The 22007-nt window shown below is 39.1% G+C and overlaps 1 protein-coding gene across 3 annotated transcripts; it reads right to left on the bottom strand.

Annotated features, from left to right (window-relative positions):
- Positions 1–2097: 2097 nt before the first annotated feature.
- Positions 2098–21769, bottom strand: LOC137297114 (phytanoyl-CoA dioxygenase, peroxisomal-like). Of its 3 annotated transcripts, none has more exons than XM_067829107.1 (9): positions 21709–21769; positions 12581–12697; positions 9389–9549; positions 8361–8529; positions 7195–7276; positions 6641–6822; positions 5266–5415; positions 4233–4373; positions 2098–3274 (listed from the first exon to the last, which is right to left on the bottom strand). In XM_067829107.1, exons 2-9 carry the CDS (start codon positions 12632–12634, stop codon positions 3221–3223), a joined length of 993 nt encoding a protein of 330 aa, XP_067685208.1. In that variant the 5' UTR covers positions 12635–12697; positions 21709–21769; the 3' UTR covers positions 2098–3220. The 3 variants fall into 3 exon arrangements, with proteins under 3 accessions (XP_067685208.1, XP_067685209.1, XP_067685207.1); XM_067829108.1 differs by having other exon boundaries at positions 21554–21715; XM_067829106.1 differs by lacking the exon at positions 21709–21769 and adding an exon at positions 12816–12992.
- Between the last annotated feature and the right edge of the window lie 238 nt (positions 21770–22007).

Genomic DNA, 22007 nt, shown 5'->3' with positions numbered 1-22007 from the left:
ATTTCCCTCCACCTCCGGTTTTACATTGTCTCCCAAAACCTCGGAGACGTTTTTTCTCCTATACTTACTTGATAGAAACTGCCTAAAGTATGATGACTCAGCTTTCAGGGAGTCATTGTAAACCAAAAGTTACTGTGTTCTGTAATCTGATTGGTTGAAAAACATGATCAAATGGTATTAGATTCCCGGAAACTGCAAGACTATTCACTGCGCATTGACCCGTAAACAATTGTTTTGTTGCGTCATCAACAGTGGTGACGTCATTCAAGTCATATTGTGACGTAAAGTTAGAATGACGTCACAAATGAGCAACTCCAGATGCTACCATGGGAACCAGCTGAAACGTCCAGCTGATGACACTTTACTGCTGTACCCCTACTCGATGTAAACGAGTGCAGACAGTAAAACCCCTTGGTTTACATATGTGTTTACAATGTCGATAAACATCATGTGTTGGCCAATTTCCGGGTGTTATTGAGTATTTGAAGCACGGGAATGCATTTGGAACCGACGGCGTCAATTGGCCAACACATGATGTTTATCTCCTAATTAGTAGTCCAATACCATTGTGACAGAGGTATTGGCATATTATACATCAAGTGGTATTACACTAGTGAAGGTCTGTGGTAGAATAGGCCTTCAGCAACCCATGCTTGCCATAAAATGCTTTTCTGCTTGTATTAAGAGCAACTAACAGGATCGGGTGGTCAGACTCGCTGATTTGGTTGACAAGTCATTTGGTCCCAATTGTGCAGATTGATGCTCATGCCTTTGATCACTGGATTGTTTGGTTCAGACTCGGTTATTTATGCTGCCACATAGCTGGAATATTGCTGAGTGTGGCGTAAGACTAAACTCACACACTTTATAGTGTAAAATATTTCACTGCAGTATCTTTCCACAGGCAAGTAATGAGAAGGCTTATCCCTTAGTTCATGCTTGTCCTGAGATCAGAATCATATCTTACTTCTACTTTGTCATTGTTCACTCATTTTTTCCAAAATTTGACTTTCCTTTCAAATCTTTGCGAATTATTTTAACCATAATTTTATGATGAAAAAACATGATTAAGATTACACTTCATTAACACTGATCAGAGTGGTACACAAGGCCCACAGTCTAGACTAATAGTTGTCCAACTTTCATTTTTGTCACAGATTCGATCACTGAGTGTGTCATATCAAAAGACGTTAAACTATGAAACTCGGTCTGTGTCTGAAGCTCAGCATTAATGGGTACAACAAGAACTGTTTGGCTCCGAGTCAGTATAATGTTTCTGAGATGGGTATTCATGCTTAACTGCAGCATGGTATTTCAGTGAGCGAGCACTACAATACCAGCTTAAGTCTGGTCTAGTACAAGCAGCCACACATACACACACGTGCACATCGTCATATGAGGGAAATAAAAGAACGACGTATAACCCCATTTCACCTTTCCTTGAAATGCACGTACATGAAAATGGTAATCATGATGGCACTACTCAAGCAGAGGCCCAAGTGGGAGCCCTTTTCACATTTTTGTAGCAATGATTTCTTATGGGTTGCAACCAAATGGTCCAGAGGAGCAATGTTTTAGTCACTAATCTGTCATCATCAGACATTTAACTCTGGGGACCCGTGAAGATCCATAGTAGAACAGGCCTTCAGCAACCCATGCTTGCCATAAAAGGCACCTATACTTTAGTAAGAGACATCTAATGGGATCGGGTGGTCAGGCTTGTTGACACGTCATCGGTTCCCAATTGCACACGTCGTTGCTCATGCTATTCATCACTGGATTGTCTGGTCCAAACTCGACTATTTACTGAGTGCTGCCATATAGCTGGACTATTGCTGAGTGTGGAGTAAAACTAAACTCACTCACTCATTTAACTCTGGTGGGCAGTGGAGTAGCCTCGTGGTTAAAGCAATCACAACACCGAGGACCCGGGTTTGATTCCCCACATGGGTTCAATGTGTGAAGCTCATTTCTGGTGTCACCCTTCAAAATATTGCTGAATATTGAGAACAGTAGTGTAAAACCATGCTGACTCCTTTCACTTCGAATGTATTGTTCTTGATGTATATACTCTCAATGTACTTGCAATAAGACACATTTCATCAACAAATAAATTTATTTACAGATCACAGAGACGCTCATTGTATGCCTTTTCACGTATATAAAACATATTTACATGACCAAAAGGATGCATACTTTCAAGAACATTGTTCGTATTTATCAAGAACTAAGGTTGTCATTTTGGCATGGTGTACATCCACAGCCTTGAGTCAGAAACTTGTACACATGAAATAACAAACATAATCCCCTTATCTTGGGTATAGATGATTTAAAAATTCAAAGTAACAGTATAACTTACATCTCCACCTTCCCAGTATGTGATACTGATGAATAAAGGTACTATGGGTCTACAGACAGACTAAAACCATGCTCTTACTGTGGGTTTATAGTCATAACAGACCCATTCTCCTACGATGATGGGTCTACAGACAGTCCAAACAGCCCTATGATCTTTCTATGGGTCTACAGACAGTCACAACAGACCCATTATCTTTCTATGGGTCTACAGACAGACTAAATCGACCCGTTCTCCCAGCTGGGGGCCTACAGAGAGTCATAACTCTCTCATGATCTTTCTATGGGTCTACAGTCTATATCACACATGAATCATATCACAGCATACCTCGGTATTGGTAGAGCTGCAGTATACTTCTGTTCAGTATAGCATACTGCAATCCAAAAATTCGGTCATTTCTATCTAGTCATAACATAAAAAATTTGTTTATTAAAAACAACAAATATTATGGATATTTTTTTCAGTGTTTCTAAACAATGTAAGGTTTGGCTCTTGTCACATTTCTGCATTATGATCCTATCTCTTTACTGAACTGAACCGGACTGAAATGAAGGACTCATAGAACAATATATACGAACATACCTTATTACTCCTAATAATCATATTCACTTGCCATCAGTGTATGTCTAATATCACACTCAAGTCCTATAAATAATTTCTTATTTTTAATTTCTGTGTCTGTGTAGGAATAAAGGTAAGATTAAAGGTATGGTTAACGTCCAGAGATCTCAGTATGGCAAGGAAGCAGCGGGATTAACAGGAAGGAAGTTAAGCAATTGCAAGCACCATGTACAAGTACACGAGAACTAATCAACAAGGGACTTAAAGATTTGTGTTGGGTTGTTCACGTCTGGATCGACCACTTCAAGTGCTGCAGTCTTCTCCTTTCACCAAGCGACTTCTGAACTTCCAGATATCCTTAAGAAAAGATAAAAAGAAAATTGTCACAAATGTGTAATGACATCTAGTCCAAGGGACATAACTCATACAATCTGCACAGTGAGGTGGTGGGAAGACAAGTAGTTCAAGCTTCACTTTTCACACCAAATACCCGACTTTAATTCCCAACAGTGGTATCTGTGACACCTGAGAATATCCTGCTTTGATACTGAAGAATATTGCTAAAGTGTAGTCAGACCCTGAAACAAATTTATCCAAGAAAGCCCTTTCAAATCTGGAATATGTGGTAAATCGAGACATCCACAATTTCAGTTTTTGAAAATGAAAAAAGTCTATTGGTTCCTTGTCACTGTATTATTATAGCAGCAGAACAATTATTCATCTGTAAAATATGTTCATTTCAGATTCTAAATGTCAGTTGATGCCAAAAGCTAAAAGGATGAGGCGGTAAGGTTCATTGACTTTGGTGTCATTACATCCCAATTATGTAGACCGATGCTCATGCTGGTGATCATTGGATTGCCTGGTCCTGATTCGATTATTTACACACCACTACCATACAGCTGGAATATTGCCGTGCTGTGTCAGACTAAACTCACTCACTCATAGGGTTAACAACTCTCTATAGACCTGACCAACACTATTCACAGCATGACAACGTCTCATTGCATCAGGACGATAAAAGACTTGTTTGTTTGCTGTTTAATGCCCACCAGATTATAGGTGTAGTGCAGCAATCTGTAAATAATGAAATCTGGACCAGACAATGAAGTGATCAACAGAATGAGCATCGATCTGCACAAATGGGAACCAATGTCGTGTCATCATCCGGCGAGTATGACCACTTAATCCAGTTAGTTATCTCTAACAAGAAGGATGGGTTTGCTGAAGATCAATTCAAACCTGCACCTTTATGAGTGACAATAAAAGAACATATCACAATGATGTTGCATTGATAAAAATACACGACACTCACAGCAAAACTGATCTGGTCCCGATCAAGGCCGGTTTTCTTCACAGCTAGGTCCAGCACCTCATCAGCAATGGTGGACTGAACATGGTCTTTCTCTACATTAATGTACTCCATGTTGCCTGAGGCATAATGGCAGGAGATGGACTGAAAAGAGAAGTAGTCAGTGTTCATCGTTAGAGTTAATTTAGGGGTCACAGTTTGTCAGAGTTAATTAGGAGTCTATGTCTATCTTCATCTGAGAGTCCATCAGTGTCCACCCTAAAGTGTGACAGTGTTCACTCTACAGTGTGTCAGAGGTCACCCTAGAGTGTGTCAGTATTCACCCTAGAGTGTGTCAGTATTCTCTCTAGAACCAGTGTTCACACTAGAGTGTGTCAGTATTCACCCTAGAGTCTGTCAGCATTTACTCTAGAGTTTGTCAGTGTTCAACCTAGAGTGTGTCAGTGTTCACCCTAGAGTGTGTCAGTGTTCACCCTAGAGTGTGTCAGTGTTCATCCTAATGTCAGTGTTCACAATAAAGTCTGTCAGTGTTTACTCTAGAGTCTGTCACCCTTGTGTCAGTATTCACCCTAGAACCTGTTAGTGTTCACCCTTGAGTCTGTCAGTGTTCACCCTAGAGTTTGTCAATATTTACCCAAGAGTCAGTGTTCATCCTAATGTCAGTGTTCACTCTAAAGTCTGTCAGTGTTTATCCTAGATTGTGTCAGTGCTCACCCTAGTGTGTGTCAGTGTTCACCTTAGATCCTGTTAGTGTTCACCTTTGAGTATGTCAGTGTTCACCCTTGAGTCTGTCAGTGTTCACCCTCAAGCCCGTCAGTGTTCACACTTTAGTCCATCAGTGTCCACCCAAAAACCTGTCAGTTTTAGCATTCACCCAACAGTATGTCAGTGTTCAGCCTAGTCTGTCAGCCTTCATACTAGAGTCACCTGTATGCATTCCTGGCCCTTTTCAATAAGTGCTGTGTCTGGCAGTCTGTTTATAAAAAAAATAATATTGTATCTGTTTATAACCAGGGCTATGGGGTCTATCTTGTACCTTCCGGAAGCCCTTTGTCTTGTTGGTGCCAGAGCCATGAATGAGGATGGGGTGGAAAAAGACTGTGTCACCCGCCTCCATCTCTAGGTGTACCCTGGGATAGCTGGGGTCATAGTTCTTGATGCCGTGGTACATCTTGTTCACACCTCCCTGGAACAGATCAAATATAGAATACAGATGGGAGCAGATGTCTCACTGCAATACACAATACACAGAATATAAATGAGAGTTGACGTCTCACTGGAATACACCATATACACAATACAAATGAGAGCACATGTCTCACTGGAACAACACCATACATAGCATATAGATGAGAGCAGACGTCTCACTTGAACAACACCATACATAGAATACAGATGAACAGATGATATACTAAAACAACATACACAGAATACATTTGAACAGACGTCTCACTTGAATACACCATACACAGAACATAAATGACCGCAGATGTCTCTATGGAATACACCATACACAGAATACAGATGAACAGATGTCTCACTTGAATACACCATACACAGAATATAAATGACAGCAGATGTCTCTATGGAACAACACCATACATAGAATACAGATGAACAGATGTCTCACTGGAATACACCATACACAGAATATAAATAAGAGCAGATGTCTCACTTGAACGGCACCATACATAGAATACGGAAGAGCAATAATTTGTACTTGGGTTTACCTCCCTCGAAACGAAGCAGCCGCAATACCCAGTCAGAGCTGGTGCATGTGCACGCAAGTGTAACAAAGCCTTTTCAATGGCCACTGGTTCATTTGCCGATATGCCTAGCTGACTCTTTGTTTATGGCGTATAAGCCAGATAGGTGTTAACTTCAAATTGCATGTGGTCAGTGATTAGAATTATGCATTGCATATTGTTATTAGTAGAGGGGGAGGTAGACACATAGATGTCAATAAACCAGACATTGAGTTTTCTCTGTGACAGAGTCTGCTGATCACAATCAACATGTTTTTTTTTATGTAACAAATAGATTATTTTCTTGTTTGCGCACACAACGAAGATTAGACTACTGCTTACGATCTCATACTTCTTGCAGGCATACTGTTTCAAGCTCCGCAAACCTATTCACTGCACATGCGTTACGAGCACAGCATAGCATAGCTGTTGAAACCACTCTTTCCCCTCAGAGCTGGGGAAAATTTGTGAATCGCTTGAACTCTGATTTCACTGGCTTTTCTTCATCGCATTTTTTTTCAACTTTATAGGTTGAATTGGCATTTTTGATGATTTGTTTCGGTAGGTGCATACCAAAAGGTATCAGAATCTGCAAAGTTGTGTTTTACGTTGCATGTGACCTTTCACTGAACCTGCAGTAAGTGGTGCACAAGACACATCACCCACCTCCCACTCAGGGTAACCATGTTCCAGCAGCTCCCCCTTGTGGCTGCCCGGCAGAACTACAAGGCAGCCATTTTGTCTGTTCACTGGTTCCATAGCTGTCCAGGAACACACAATTCTTTTGGCTGGTCTGAAGGGGAAGTAGTACAAGTCCTGGTGCATGGGGTGCCGTGATGACTTTTTGCCTGGATAAAAATGCTGCTATCTCAAAATATCCATGAATCCTTATATTTTATGATTGGTACATGAAGCTCTAAGTATTAATTCAAGTTAAATTCTGTTCAAAAGTATTACTTGGGCCATTGAAATCAAGACATGAAAGTTTCATTCAAAACAGAAATAGAATCGATCTTACTTTCTGAATCATAACAGTTTTGTAAATATATCAAAAAAGTAGTTAATCAAATTTATTTCTCAGAATAGATCAAGAAAATATTGACACACAGTTACATATTAAAAAGGTTACAAATGTACTGAATAAAGGTGCTCTTCTTGTTGGACCACACATATTTTACAAGCACTAGGCGAGACAAGGAGCTGGTCTGATGAAGGTGTACCTGGGTCTGGGGGTTTGTTGATTAGCATGGTGTGCATGGCCATGACATTAGGGCCAGTGAAACACTGTACGTAGTCCACCACCTGCAACCAGTCCCACAGTACGTAAGATTATAAATACTGAGGGAAAAAATTACGGGATCACATGTAGTGTTCCTTTATTTTTTTTCACGTTTCTTCACAAGCTTTATATCGCACACCTTGTAAAAAAATGAAAAAAAATAAGGGAACACTTGTGCTTTCATGTGATCCCTTATTTTTTTCCCTCAGTATATACACAGGGCTCCAGATATAGGCTGTATCAGCATGTGTATGGATAATAAATATGCATGATTCATACGGTAGGAAATAATTTATAAAACATGGCAGATACACATCACAGCAATGGTGTACAGTTTTAGAATCATTTACAAATGTATTTATCAGAAAAAGTATTGTTTTATTGTTATTGGCCTGTTTGCACAAGCCTTGCAATGTTGTGGTGCATATATGAAATGAAACTCAAGATTACTGCTAGAACATCAAATTCCATTCAGTACTCTAAATGTAGTCTAACGTTTTTCCTGTTCTCGAATACTGAAAAAATAATTACATTCTCATGTTGAAAAATTATCTGGAGCCCTGACTCATACAGTATATGCATTGAATCAGGGAATTACACACTAGGATCAATTCAACACGAGTTGAGAAAGTGAGGCATAGACATCTGGCAAAGGCATATAGATCGCTCAGCTATGTTAACAAGAAGAGGGTACTAGTACCCCATTCCACCTTGAATACCTGCTGGAATACTGGGAGCCTACCCTAAATAGGCGTAGGAGTGTAGAGACCTATTTCAGATTGAATAGGCACAGTACATGGGACTTGCTCCATCTTGACTAGGCACAGGAGTACATGGAACATACTCCACCATGAAAAGGCAAATGAGCATAAGGACCTACTCTACCCTGAATAGGCATAGGAGTACTGGGACCTGCACCCTGAATAGGCATAGCAGTACAGGAACCTACTCCACCTTGAATACCCTTAAACTCCTACCATTATACCATGTGACATGAGCACACAGCAAAAACTGGGGGGGGGGGGACAATAAGAGACTTCAATTTGTTAAAATTACCTACATGCAATCTACATCAAAATTAATAGTGCCAAAGGTTAAATATCTCACTTGAGGAAGGCAGCAGTAGTCAAAGAGAACTTCATCATTCATAAAATCCTGTATTTTAGTGATGGCTTGCTCTCCAGGCACAAACTCCGACTTGGCGATGCTGACATCCCTCATGATGACAAGCTGTGGAACCTTTACTTCTCTCTTGCATATCTTCTCAAATCTTGCCCTACAGGTACACAGTAGAGAGGTGTGTAATGCTGAGTGAGTGAGTGAATGAGTGATATTGAGTAAGTGAGTGAGAAAGTGATTGCAAGCAGGTGGGTGACTAAAAGAGTGAGTGAGTGACTAGTAGAGTGACAGAGAGCAAGCGGGCCACAAACAGAGTGAGTGAAAAAGCGAGAGCATGCAAGCGAGTAATCGGGCAAGCAACTTTGGGAATAAGTGAGTGACAGACCAAATGAGCACATAAGTGACTAATTGATTAAGTGACTATAGTGAGTGAGTGATATAGTCATCATGTTAGTGAAATACAAAGGATCAAAGGATGACAATAAAGGGTTTGAACCGGCAGAACAGGGTGTTGGTTGTGGCATTCCAATGATTGAAACTAATCGAAAATCAATCAAAAGAAGGATTAAAAATGATTATATAATGTAAACAGCAAATTTTCGATTAACCAGAATTTGGTTGTTTTAATGAAGTAAGCTAACCATAAACTTTGATGAATATTCATGAATGAGCATACTCTCAACAGCACATTGTAAAACTTCAACCACTGTCATCATGTTTAGTGTATAATTACAATTCCAGCGTCTTTCTTGCATGTGTGCATTTCATTGCAGCCAGTATTAGGTATAACAAAACCCCACTAATTAGAACAAAATTGAGAAAACCCCTTAAAATTGGTGATTACATTAAAAATATATACATTTTGATTGTAATCAATAATCGTTCACCACAATTCCTACGGTAATCGACTGTGGATTTGGTTTCTGAATCCCAACACTAGGTGTTGTTATGGCTGAGGTTCACAACACACTGGATTCTTCTTGTTGCAGTTTTTTGTGGTGACACATACAGCTTACCGGTATCTGTCCAAGTCCTTCTGAGCTACCAGCTTCTTGATGACCAGGTAACCATTCTCCTCATAGAACTGCCGTTGTTCCAGCGAGAGAACAGGGTTGTTGTATGTCAGCTCGAGGCCCTCACCTCCATCAGTCTGCAGCCCCGACACAGGCTCAAACTTCTGCACAAGCTCAGGAAAACATATTGAAACCTTTACAAGAAAATTTTAAACAATGTACAGCTGTTTGCTTGTCTGGCCATACCACTGACTGAAATCACAATGATCCAGGCCCCTGCATGGTTTTATGCCGCTTTTAGCAATATTCCAGCAAAATCATGTCTGGGGAAACCAGCGTCACATATTGTACTCGTGGGGAATCAAACCTGGTTCTTTGGCTTGACGAGCGAACGCTTTAACCACTAGACTACCCAATCACCTCCTGAAATGAGGATCTCCAATCTAAGGCAACGACCTTGACAACCAGACCCTGAGATTTGTAGCCAGCTGCAAACATGTGACAGGACATATACTCATCTTAGAGACATTAGTGACATGGAATATGAGGACACCTCAAATCTAAGGCATCGAGTCTGACAACTAGATCCTGAGAACAGATACATATTGCTAAGTCACCAAGTCTGACCACCACACTAAAGTACTGTCAGAAATAGAAAAAACTGTTTTTGACTGTTACTCTGTATCCCTCAAATTTACACAAATGCCAATTGATATGTTAAAATAACTAACTCTGACCTAGCTGGGCATTCACTGGAATGCGTAAGAGGATATCTAGAAAAGCATGTTTACTTGTGCAAAACCTTAAAAAATGCAACTAGCTGCTGAAAACTAGAGATCAGACTATAGATGGCAATTAAGTCGCTCAGCCAGGTATGATAACGGGACACTGCCTACTGGCACAAGGAGTCATTTCAAAGACATTCTATGCTTGTGTGTTGAATATGTCTCATCTTTTGATACAAGTCTTTCTTTCACGTAGGTTATGTTAAGATATGCGAAAGAGTATGATACCTGATACCCACAGAAAAGCATTGTATTAAATGTTTCAAAATTTATAGGTGGCATGACCACCCGAAGATCGACAGAACTGGATACTGCTGTATATGTTATAAAATTAAGACATGCTTTGTACTTCCCTATTTTAATTCCCTTCTGGGATTATAATATCTGAGCTGTTTCGTCCATTCTGGTTTTGCTTTCAAGATGACCCTTCCTATTTGTTTCTTTTCATAGTGATAGTGAGGCACCATGGTAGCTACAGTCTTAAAAGTTTCAACATGCAAATCATCATTTTAATGTCAGCTGTCATTTAAAATGAAACTAATTTCAAAACTGGCGAAGAATGAGGACTATGATTTATGGATATACAACTTCTTTTATTCAGTGAGTGCGACGTTTCGACATAGAGACAAGCAAATCATCAAATAACTCTGTACTTCATCCACTTTGTTATTACCACACTCTACTGGCTTCCAAACTCCTATACCCTACTTCTTATTAACTTCTGGCTTCCCATCAGCTTGTGTACATCTACCCCATTAATTGTATAAACAATTCATCCTCTTCTCATTCATTGTAACAACAATTCATGTATATATTCCTCCACAATTCATTACCCTGTACCATTTGCTTGACAATGACATTAGTATGTATGTCGAAACGTGGCACTCACTGAATAAAAGAAGTTGTAAATCCATAAATCATAGTCCTCATTCTTCATCTGCTCAACTTCTAGAATGCCTATCAAAGAAGTTCAAAACTGGCATTTAAAATCTGTCCTTTGTCATACAATAGCATCGCATACTAATTTGCATAGAGCCATGGTCTGTTCCAAATATGAGTAAGTTGGTCTGGAATTTTAATAAATCTTCAGTGCTCATTTCTGCACTAATCTTTCCTCAGTGAAGTCCTTTTTACACGATCGGTATCTCCCTACTACTGAAAGTCTAGTTAGGATTAACCTAGTTTTACATCTATTTCACACGCATATTAGCTACATAAAGTAGAGAAAATCATGGAAAATATTTTTTCCGACAGTACCTAGGTAATGAAAGAACTAAATAATGAAAGAATATAAAAAAATATGATTCAGTGTCAAAAATAGAAAGCATTTAATTGACAGTATATTTAAAAATCTGTATATGCAAGTTTCTCGTGTCATCCCATCACCATGGATACACTGCTTAGATTATTGTTTGTATCACACAAATAACACAATAACACAAATAATAAGAAGATTAGTCATAAATCAGTTAAATAAACAATTAGCTAGAGGATGTTGTTTCTGTGTTCAAAAATAAAAATGAATTATAGATTACAAAGACAGAGAAGAATGAACAATATTGGTGAAAATATGAATGGTACTCCACTGGAAGAATGATACAGACTGACAAAACCACTATTTCCATCGCAATACACATCAAATAAAACTATAAAATCAATGAAAACCTTAAACCACCTGCTTTAATTTCCTACAACCATTTTTTTTCTGACTGTTGACTCATCACTTCAAAAACATGCCAATTTTGAGCCTCTATAAATGTTCTGGACTGGATGCGGCCATTGTTATCAACAGGTCTGCTTGTTTTGCTATGCCTACACTACAGGTACACTCTGCTAGAATGGGCATTGAATCCTCAGTTCGAGTCCTAGAGTACAGTACAACAGATGATTGTATCTGCAGACCTATAATTAACATTTTGGGTCAATGTGTTATGTACTTGCTGGTGTTCATTTCGTTTAGGTATCCTAATTTCAATTTGGGTAACCAAATACATTGTACTCACCTCACTCAAACTCAATTTGGTATTTCGCCTTTTTCAAAATAATTGTAAAAATATAAGAAAGTATAAATGTTATTTATATTTGATCTGTAATAGAAAAGATAGAAAGTTCATGTCCTGAAACAGAAGCTCACAATAAACTTCAGTTATTCTCATTTCTATCTATCCTCAGTAAGCTCTATCTGTAGCACATGGGTTTGCTTACTTCAAATTCTAGTAGGTTTGCTGAACATTTTTGTTTGTACACATGAATGATCACATTTGTTGAGGATTTACAAAAATCCAAGTATAGCTGTACACAACAGACTTCATAGGAATAGAGTTTTCACATGAATATTTGCATAATGTAGACAGGTATGCAGCTTATTTGTACCTCTGCATCAATGAATAAACACAAACTGAAAGGATACAATTTTCCGAGAACCTGTCACATGACCAATCACAGTCTGAAGACGCTCAGCCATTTCAACAAGCAACAAGTCAGTTTTTCAAAACACAGCCTTCTACTTGTCAGCTGTATGCTTCATCTGCAACAAATATACCAACATCCACTTGTACAGCATGTGTGATCACCTGATACCTCTACTAAACAAACACCCATATATTTCAACTACTTCATATTTTATCAGAATATACACAACCTACCATATAACAAAGGTAACACGCAGATTTGTTCACCAGTGATAGAAGCGGTGAACGTGACCAAATATTGTATTTCCCCAGCGACCTTGTACTTTGCACTAACTGTGGGGCATGCAGACTGACACGGATAAACTGTGGTCTGGTTTTAGATCTACTTTATCAGGCCAACTCTCTGTTACTAGTTCTCCTTATCATGCTATATAATATAAATATAACAAGTTACATAACATCTAAAACAGTGTTTGCTCTAGACATGAAATTTTAGGAGTCATCATGACTCCCTGGTATCATGAGAGGGAGTCATGGACATGTTTTTGGGAGTCAACTTTAGTATGGAACTGGGATTGTCTAATAATGATAAGAAACAAGATAAACCTGCTCAGGTATTTAATAAGCACTGAGCAGTTAACTGGCAAACTATAAATTAAGTAGTTTTAAACAACAGCAAATTACAAGCTTTGATTATCTGAACTTAAGGCCCAACTGCATTGTGTCAACAATTACGCCATCTTTTAAATTCACCGCGTATTTGAGATAATTTGTGCATCAAATACGCAGGTTTTCTGCATCAGGGCAAACTCTCCTAACAGTTATGAAGACACTGTGCCATTTAGAAAGTGGTCAAATGTAAAATATGTTATATTTGGGGATACTGTTTCTCAATAAAGTATAGATTCTAGCACCTTTGTTTGGTTCAGTCCTATCTGGGATTTGAACCCACACCCTCAGAGTCAGACACCCAATTGCCAGTACACAAAGTCATCTGTCTAACCTGTTCAGTCACTTAAGGAAGTTGCGGTAGCTGAGCGGGTTAGGTGGTTCCTATCATGACCTATGATTCCAGTCTGTCATATACTGACTAGCAAAATGTTATGGACACATAACAGTTATCGCCTTTTCACACGTGCAGTTACAATATTTTTCCCCAAAGTATTTGACAGCAAAAGAAATTTCTCAGTAGTAAGTAATGTAAGAGAAAATTATAAAGAAAAAATTATGAAGTGTTATACCTAATTGGGGGATGTCACAATGATCTATTTAACAGTAAGTTCAAGTTCAAAAAAGGCATTAAATGTTTCATTCCCTTTTAATCTATTGTAATTTGTGAAAATAACACTCCACTAGTCACACAATCAATTATTCGAGGTTACTACATGAATGACGTGAGAAATTCTAAAATTGCGATAAGTGTTACAGTAGTATAGGAAATGGGGGTTATGGGACCTCAAAGGAAAAAAAGCATAAATATCATAGCAATCCTGCTGGCCCTCTTTGTCATCGTCCAGTCTAGACAAGACATCTACCAGCATATTCGAGGTTTGCTTCGTACAAGTCTCGATCTTCCTCATGCTGTTGTAGAAGTCCTGGACGCACAAAGTGTGACTGGGTAATGTCACTTTTTATCTATCTCGACTGAACTCTTGCTTGGATTTTGCTTGTTTTTCCAACAAGCAAACAGTAGCAATGCTATAGCAATGCTATAATTCGGTTGGAGGTTTGCTTGTTTTTGCTACAAGTTGCTTGGAGCAGCAACAACAAGCAAATTCCAAGAAAACTGTAGCAAAAACAAGCAAACTCGAAGCAAATTGGGGCAAAAACAAGCAAATTGTAATAAAATCCAACAATTCCTGGGATTGTGTCCGTATTTTATGGGTTTCCCACAGTTGGATGTAGGAAAAACAGGGCTTTCTAAAACTAGTAATTCCATACAGACATATAGGAAGTATGGAAGATATACAGGAGAAAATCCAACATCTCTCCAAAGAGAGAACTGTCGAAAGACCAAGTCCAAGAAATACATGCACTTCAAGGTGTGTTGCTAGCAGCTGAGTTCAAAAGGCATTTTGGTATCGGATTGAAAAACTTTACAACATATGGTGAGAGCGGACTGAGGAAATCGTGCCGCCCTCCACCAAAGAAGAAGAAGCATCAGAAGTAACAGTCGTTGAACCGTTGTCGCGGCAAACAGTAACTCGAGACAGGTCAAAAGTGGCAGTACATTGTCATACTTTGCCGGCCGTCCAGGACTTCTACAACTGCAACGGGAAGATCGAGACTCATGTGAAGCAAACCACGAATATGTTGGCAGACATCTTGTCTAGACTGGACGACGACGATGACAATGAAGAAGAGCAGCAGGAGGAAGAAGAAGAGAACCATTCCGATATCCAAAAGGTGGCGTGAATGGTGGAAACAATGCAAAGATTGGTCTAACTTTCAATGGCCACTGCGCTTCTATGGAAGCACCACAGCACACAGGCGCACATACCAGTCATATGAAAGGTAGGCGAGAAGACGCCCAAATATGCAACCAAACATGGAAACCAACACCACATGGACTCGGGGAACTGCAACTCCACTTCCCATTTATCTTTCTCTTCCAATACGGGCGAATGGCAGATTTTGCCAAGCCTGCACACGAATTGTACACCCACCAATCAGAGATGTTCTATTCTGCTGCCAGCTTGAACCGTTTCTTGTACACTGGAGCCGTACACCAGAATCGTTTCTCCACCAATTGTCAGGGAGTCAAGTAGCAGCAACAGTCGGTTCAACAGTCTGTTCTTCCCTTCCCATTTCGCTACAGCAAACTTTCTGCATGTGTAGATTCCTGCTTGAACGTCCACGGCTTTTCAGTGTTCGTTGCACAGAGGGGCTGCTGCTTCTATGTCCTTGGGTTCACCATAGTTGGGCAACAGTGTGTGCCAAATGCTATTCCAATATCATGTGGTGGTTCTGCTTTCCCCACTAGCTGTCAGAAGGTACAAAAATCTTTCTTCTTGCAGGGACATTTGTCCACCAATCTGTCAAGGAGTTTGTGTCAAATGCACCTGAAAGCGCATGCACTGTCATACTGGTTGTCTATGTTCTGGATGCAGTCAGGGATCTTGATTTCTTCCGGAACCTCCAGTGGGAGGCGTTCCTGGGTGTGTAGTCCATGTCTTTGTTTCGCCACAGAACGCTGACAACGCAGTGGTCGATGGCGCCACACTTGCAAGTCGAGTTGTCAGCATCGAAGACGGTGGGGAATTCCAAAGTGGTAGTGTCTCTCCTTAGGTTCCAGGCAGTAGTTGTTGGACAGAACAACTCCGAGTTTGCCCGAAATTGGTTGGGTGGATAGATGTAGACTAAATCGACTGTTTGTTGTCTTCTACGAACTCTTGAAAGTACAGCAAGTGGAGTTTGAGGAATTGGCGAGGGATCTGGTAATGCTTATAGAAGGTGTGGCCCGATTGCTCCAGGATTTGTTTCTCCTGGTCGGAAAGCAAGACGTGGGGACACTTCTCCAGCAGGGTCATGAAGACTTCTGCCATGTTTGGCTCGCCCCGAATTCGTGTGTATCGGACATGCGATATGTGGTATTTCCTCTTCACTTTCCAAATGGACAAATGACCCAATCAGATCTCGGCGTTGACTTCACGAAATAGCTTGGTTCCCATCATTCTATGCCTGTGTGCCTCAGGTCTTTAATTGGGGCTACCTTTGTCTGGGGCTTGAGTCCAAAGGTATTGCATCGCAACCGAGGAGTGTCTCTTAAAATATGCTCAAATGCAGCTGTTCCTCAACCTTCCTTCATATTTTATCATTATTATTTGCTTTGCGGTCTCGTACTACCATTCCCTAAACTACTGCTACAGTTAGTTCTGAGAAAACATATATTTATACTGCCATGATTCCCTTCTGCCACAATACATAGAAATGAGATCAGCCGCAGTGAACAGGCTGGACACATAAATGGATAGCTAAATAATTCTGTTTCATTACTTTAACAAACAGCTCAGTAATTTGTAAAGACTTCCACCCGTATGCCGCTTAAAATTTCATTTCAGCAAAATCATATCACCTTAATATATACCCAGCTAACACGCGACGTTCCCACAACGTTATGTTTACGTCAGGGTTTGGTTACGTCGGGAAATGACGTCTAATAACGTCCTAGGATAACGTCATATCACAACCTTGCCACAGCGTTACACATTACGTTCTCGCTACGTCATTGCAACGTATTTTTTCATACTTTGGTGTAACGTACTCGTAACGTTGTGAGGACGTTCGTTTCATATATTTTGTTTACTTGACCTGTTAGAAGGCGTTTGTATTTGCAGTTGACCATCTAATAAGTTATCAAGACGATATTGAATCTAGAACAACATTTGAATAAATTTGTTTGTTTGCTTTGTTAAATGCGTTCAACTGAAACAAATATATAACTTCACGTTTGAAGGTTATGAGAATGTCATTTACAGACGTTGTCACAACGTTACACTTTACGTAACCAGGACATCCTAACAGCGTGTATTTGAGACCAAGATGCAACGTTCGTATAACGTTGTGAGGACGTTCTGTCCACGGCTTGCCAGCACTGACCCGTTGGAAATCTTATTCTCCTCATCCCGGAGCTTACTTGATGGAATATCATATTTAACAGGGTCGAAGCATGTGATATTATTTTTTAAATTACCATATAGATGTATCTCTTCAGTAGATAATGAAGTTTATTCATAGTATTTACCTTATTTTTGTTTCATACAATTTATTATTATATTATACACTTATTGTTGTGCTCTTGACTTCACTCATTTCAGGGAAGTTATGAAACATGTTTCCTTCTAGATCTTTTATCCCACAAGGTCCAAATTGAGGCACATTGCACATGACTTCTTCATGTGACGTCATTGCCTATGCGAGTACTTTCCCGCTCGCTGACATCACACTTCTCGCGCGGCTCCCAGTCCTACGTGTACAGGGTTCTGTGTCTGTTCCTCACTTTTAAAACGGGCTCATCGCCATAACAGTGAGTATTTTGCTTATTGTTTTGTTTAGATTAGTAAATTATATGTATCAATTCAGAACGTACTCATTAAGAATAATGAAACTGACTCTTGATTAGATCTATTTACTTGTCCTACTTTTTACACAAATCCGAAATTCACAGTGTCATTTGATGTATGTTTTGAACTGTAAACATCGGATAAATACTCGGAGTTCTGAATTTCTAAATAGCATATTAATGATCACTGACATCAGTTTTGCATGAAATCACCAATGATAATTCTGAAACTTTGCTGATGAACCTAGAAACGGTTTGGATGTTTTCGAAAATACATGCTAGCACCAAGTGCGTTTAAAATTTCCGCCATTTTGGATACTGAGTAGTGTTTACATACCATATAATACGTGCATTCAGGGTAAGCAATTTTATTCTTTGAGAGTTTGTTTGTTTGAATAATATTTACATAAATATTGTTATATTGAGTGTAGTATACCACATTTGAAACCGTTACTTGTCACACAAGTGTTATAAACGTAGGCATAACTGTCGCATGCTCCAAGGCTGTACGGCGGGCTAGGCCCATGGATGTAATTCTATCCTTCAAAGAGGCAAGTCTAGATAAGAGGACATTTCTGCCTTGTGAAATACCATTCCCCTCCCTCTCCCCACCCAAGTGGTTATATTTTCTCATAAGCTTCTCTTGCCGTAGTTGTCCGAAAATTTACTGGGGTTATGATATGATGAAGGTTGATAGATGAATATATTATCACTAATACTGAAATATCGATATTTATTAAGGAAATAATCTATCTACGGTAAAGACATTTCACTGCTCACACTATTATAACAAAACAGGCAAAACATGTATATAGGGAGCACATCCATTATAGCATTAACCCCCTGGATGCCACAGGGACACATAGATCTATGTCATTCCTCTTGAATCTTCACTTTGAAGTCCAATAAAACTCTAAATATATCACGTACACAAATGTACTTCTCAGTTGTGAATTCTGTGGAAAATTTCCTGTTTCTTGATACCATGCACTATTGCTTAACCCCTCAAAACTGTCTTCATCGCAAATGTTGCTTTTCGCGATTCGTTATTTGCTGTTTTGAAATGCGAAAATCGGATAATTACTGGGAGTATTGAATTTCAAAAATAAGAAATCACTAATATCAAGTTTTCATGAAACCAGTAATGATAATTCTGAAACGTCGCCGCTGAACCCACAATCAGTTGGGATGTTTTCGAAAACACACACGAACGCCAAAATCCGCTTTCCGCCATATTGGATAGTGTTTACAAAATCACGTTTCGCTAAGACCGGTATTGAGACGCCTATTTCATCATGTATATTCCATTGTCATCTGCGACAAATGCATCATTGATTTCCCCATATATCTTAGAATCAAATTACAAATGGGCTTTGTCACCAATACCAAGGGTCTGGATAAAACGAAACGAAAGATACTGGGCATGAAAACGAAAGCTGTGCTCGAAAGACTACGCTTGTTTGAAATGAAAACCAAGAAAATTCCGATTTTACACCACGTAGCATTTTCGGAAATTTTCAGACATCTAGCCGTCTAGTCAATGCTTACAATGGCTCAATACGCTTTGAATATTCAGGGGAAGAGCATCGTAGCAGGAAATAGCAAATTAAAAACAGATACGATGCAATCATTTGATAATTCAAAAAAAACCCTGTCGTGTCAGAACGACAGCTATAATTATCGGCATTTCTGGCTTCTACCGTCATTTACAATGTAAACCATAAAAAACATATACCAATACACAGATAGTCAGAATAATTCTGATTACTTACATCTCACTTTTATGTACAAAACATCCCTACATCAAGGAAAGAGTGCTCGCAAAATCCTGTGTACCCACGTCAGCGTGGCCGCCATTTTGAAGGAAATCGGCCCTCGATAGTGATGTCACACGTAAACATCGTTGCACATGTTAGGCAATTTTTTGGAGGTGAAGCTCGGTTGAAGAAGAGTAAACACAATGGCCATATCATTCCGACTGCACTTTCAGCATTGTGATTTATATTTTTCGTTCAGATACTTTTTCATGAAACATTTCAGTATCTTCATATATCCTTGTTCATCATCATATCATATGTGGATATATGGTATGCGTTTCATTGAGAGCTTTTGATTGTTTGAATATTTACACGGGAAATTGACTCAGTGAGTGTACTATAGGATCTATCACAGTTTAAGCCTCTACACAACTGTTGGAGGATCACAGGTAGCCATTACTGCAACATGCGCTTTAGTTCCTGTGATGTACAATATTCAATACGCTGGGGGAAAATACTGCAGTTTCATATGAACAGGCTAATAAACAGCGATTTAATTCAAACTTATAAGTAAAACTGATAATATTAATGAAAATGATTTGTACATTTTCTGTGTAATTTTATAGCCGCACGCAGACAACAACAAAAACAACAAAAAAACCTTGGCATTCTGGGTGTTAAAATGTAACGGCATGTTCTAATCTTGTGATTTTGAAAATTATTAAGTCTTAAAGATAACTATTCTTTTTTTTCAGATGCACGCTGCCGCTGTGGAAGATGAGGAAGTGCAAGTCTAGAATGAAACGTTTCTTAGCAATGTATTATACTGGAATAAATGGTTCAGTGTAAACAAAAGAAGCATCTGTGTTATTTGTAACCAGGGCTCAAAGTAGACAGTTTCGAAAAATCCAAACCACACATTTATAATTGCCGAAATATGTTTTCAAACTGTTGATCACTTGACCTTTTCTCAGCATTCGTAATTTGAATCTAACAAAAACAACGGAAACTATGACTTTTAGCCCTGGATATTGTTATGATCATGGTGACAACAACCCAGAAACCTAATACAAATATTCTATACTCAGACTACTATAAGTTCTGAGTACGTATATACCCAAAAAAACTATAAATAACGTTGTGACAACGTTATGTTTATGACGTCACGAGGACGTTATTTTTGGGTCGTGTGAACGTAGAAAATAACGTTGTGATGTCATGTTTATGACGTCGCGGGGACGTTATTTTGGGGTCGTGTGAACGTAGAAAACAACGTTGTGAGGACGTGTTTTCGACTCCACAAAAAAGACGTAAGGGGGACGTTATATGCTGACGTTCTGGGGACGTAAACGTAACGTTGAGACAACGTCCTCAAAACATACTTTTGTTAGCTGGGTATTCCTCATCTGAAAAGGATGAGTTTTAACTCATTTCTGTAATTGAATCTGAACATACTTAAAAACATAACCATGCCACTCAAAGATATTTTTCCCTCATCATCAAAATTTCGAAGGGATATGGGCAGAAGTCTTACCTAATGAAGATGGAAAGATTACCAAGCAAAAAAGATACTTACATTTTACCAACCTATACTTGTACTACAAATTGTGCATTCTGCTGGCACAGCAGAGGACATGAACCAGTCAAGACTTTTGGGATATTATCCGGGTACTCAAGGGAGATATAAACAATTTGTACATTAGGCCACAGAAATTGCTCTGGATCAGTGCCCCTTTAAATATGCCAGGTGGGGCACTGCCCCACCCCACCCCCCAAAAAAGAAGAAATTTCCTAGGTTTATCCCTCTAAATACTGATCAGATTTTGGTTATTATAAATAGTAAAACAAAGTTAAAATCAATTCTGTCTAAAAGCACTTCAAACACGAATGTTTCCATTTTATAAAAACATTTTTTTTGCAGTCAAAAGACGAAATCTCATTTAGAAAAGCTATGTTGATTTAGACATCATCTTCGATTTGATAATGTTGCTAACACCTGCAAGTGAGATAGGTGTCAATTTTAAATCAGTGGAAAATGGTAGAGGTTAAATTATCAGTGAACATTTTATGCTAAACATGCTGACACAGTGACAGCAAACAGGCAAAGTCCAATCTCTACTCAGACTACTGTGGTAGACTGAAACAGTGAATACCGAGTCACCAGTTACTGCTGTGTCACCGAGTGAATACTTGCAGGCACATGCCAATAACTCCAACAGTAGCGGAAGTAATATTTCCACAGCTGTCAGAAACTGTGCATGTACTACCGATGGAAAATAAACAGTGAAAACAAACACTACAATCTTACCTCGCATGCGAGTGGAGTAACTTTCAGGGGAGGTAACTCTAAACACATACATGATATACAACAAGTGTTTTCGTTCGTCGTCAACAGATTTACGGTTTGATTCTTGAGTTCGTTTCTCACAACTCGCATTCTTCTATAGTACTGATACTTGAGGTGCCATCTACCTTTTAGTGTTCTTTTAAATGGTATTCAAGATCGGGAAACAGTCATAGGTAAAAAATTATTATAAAACGTACATCGTGTTCTCCAGTTATTCACTTTATATACGCTATATTTTAATGAGTCCGGAACTGAATGTA

Source organism: Haliotis asinina, chromosome 9, assembly GCF_037392515.1.
Source record: "Haliotis asinina isolate JCU_RB_2024 chromosome 9, JCU_Hal_asi_v2, whole genome shotgun sequence".
Classification (NCBI taxonomy): Eukaryota; Metazoa; Mollusca; class Gastropoda; order Lepetellida; family Haliotidae; genus Haliotis; species Haliotis asinina.
The sequence above is the reverse complement of the archived record's forward strand: the minus strand, read 5'-3'. Positions and strand labels throughout refer to the sequence as shown.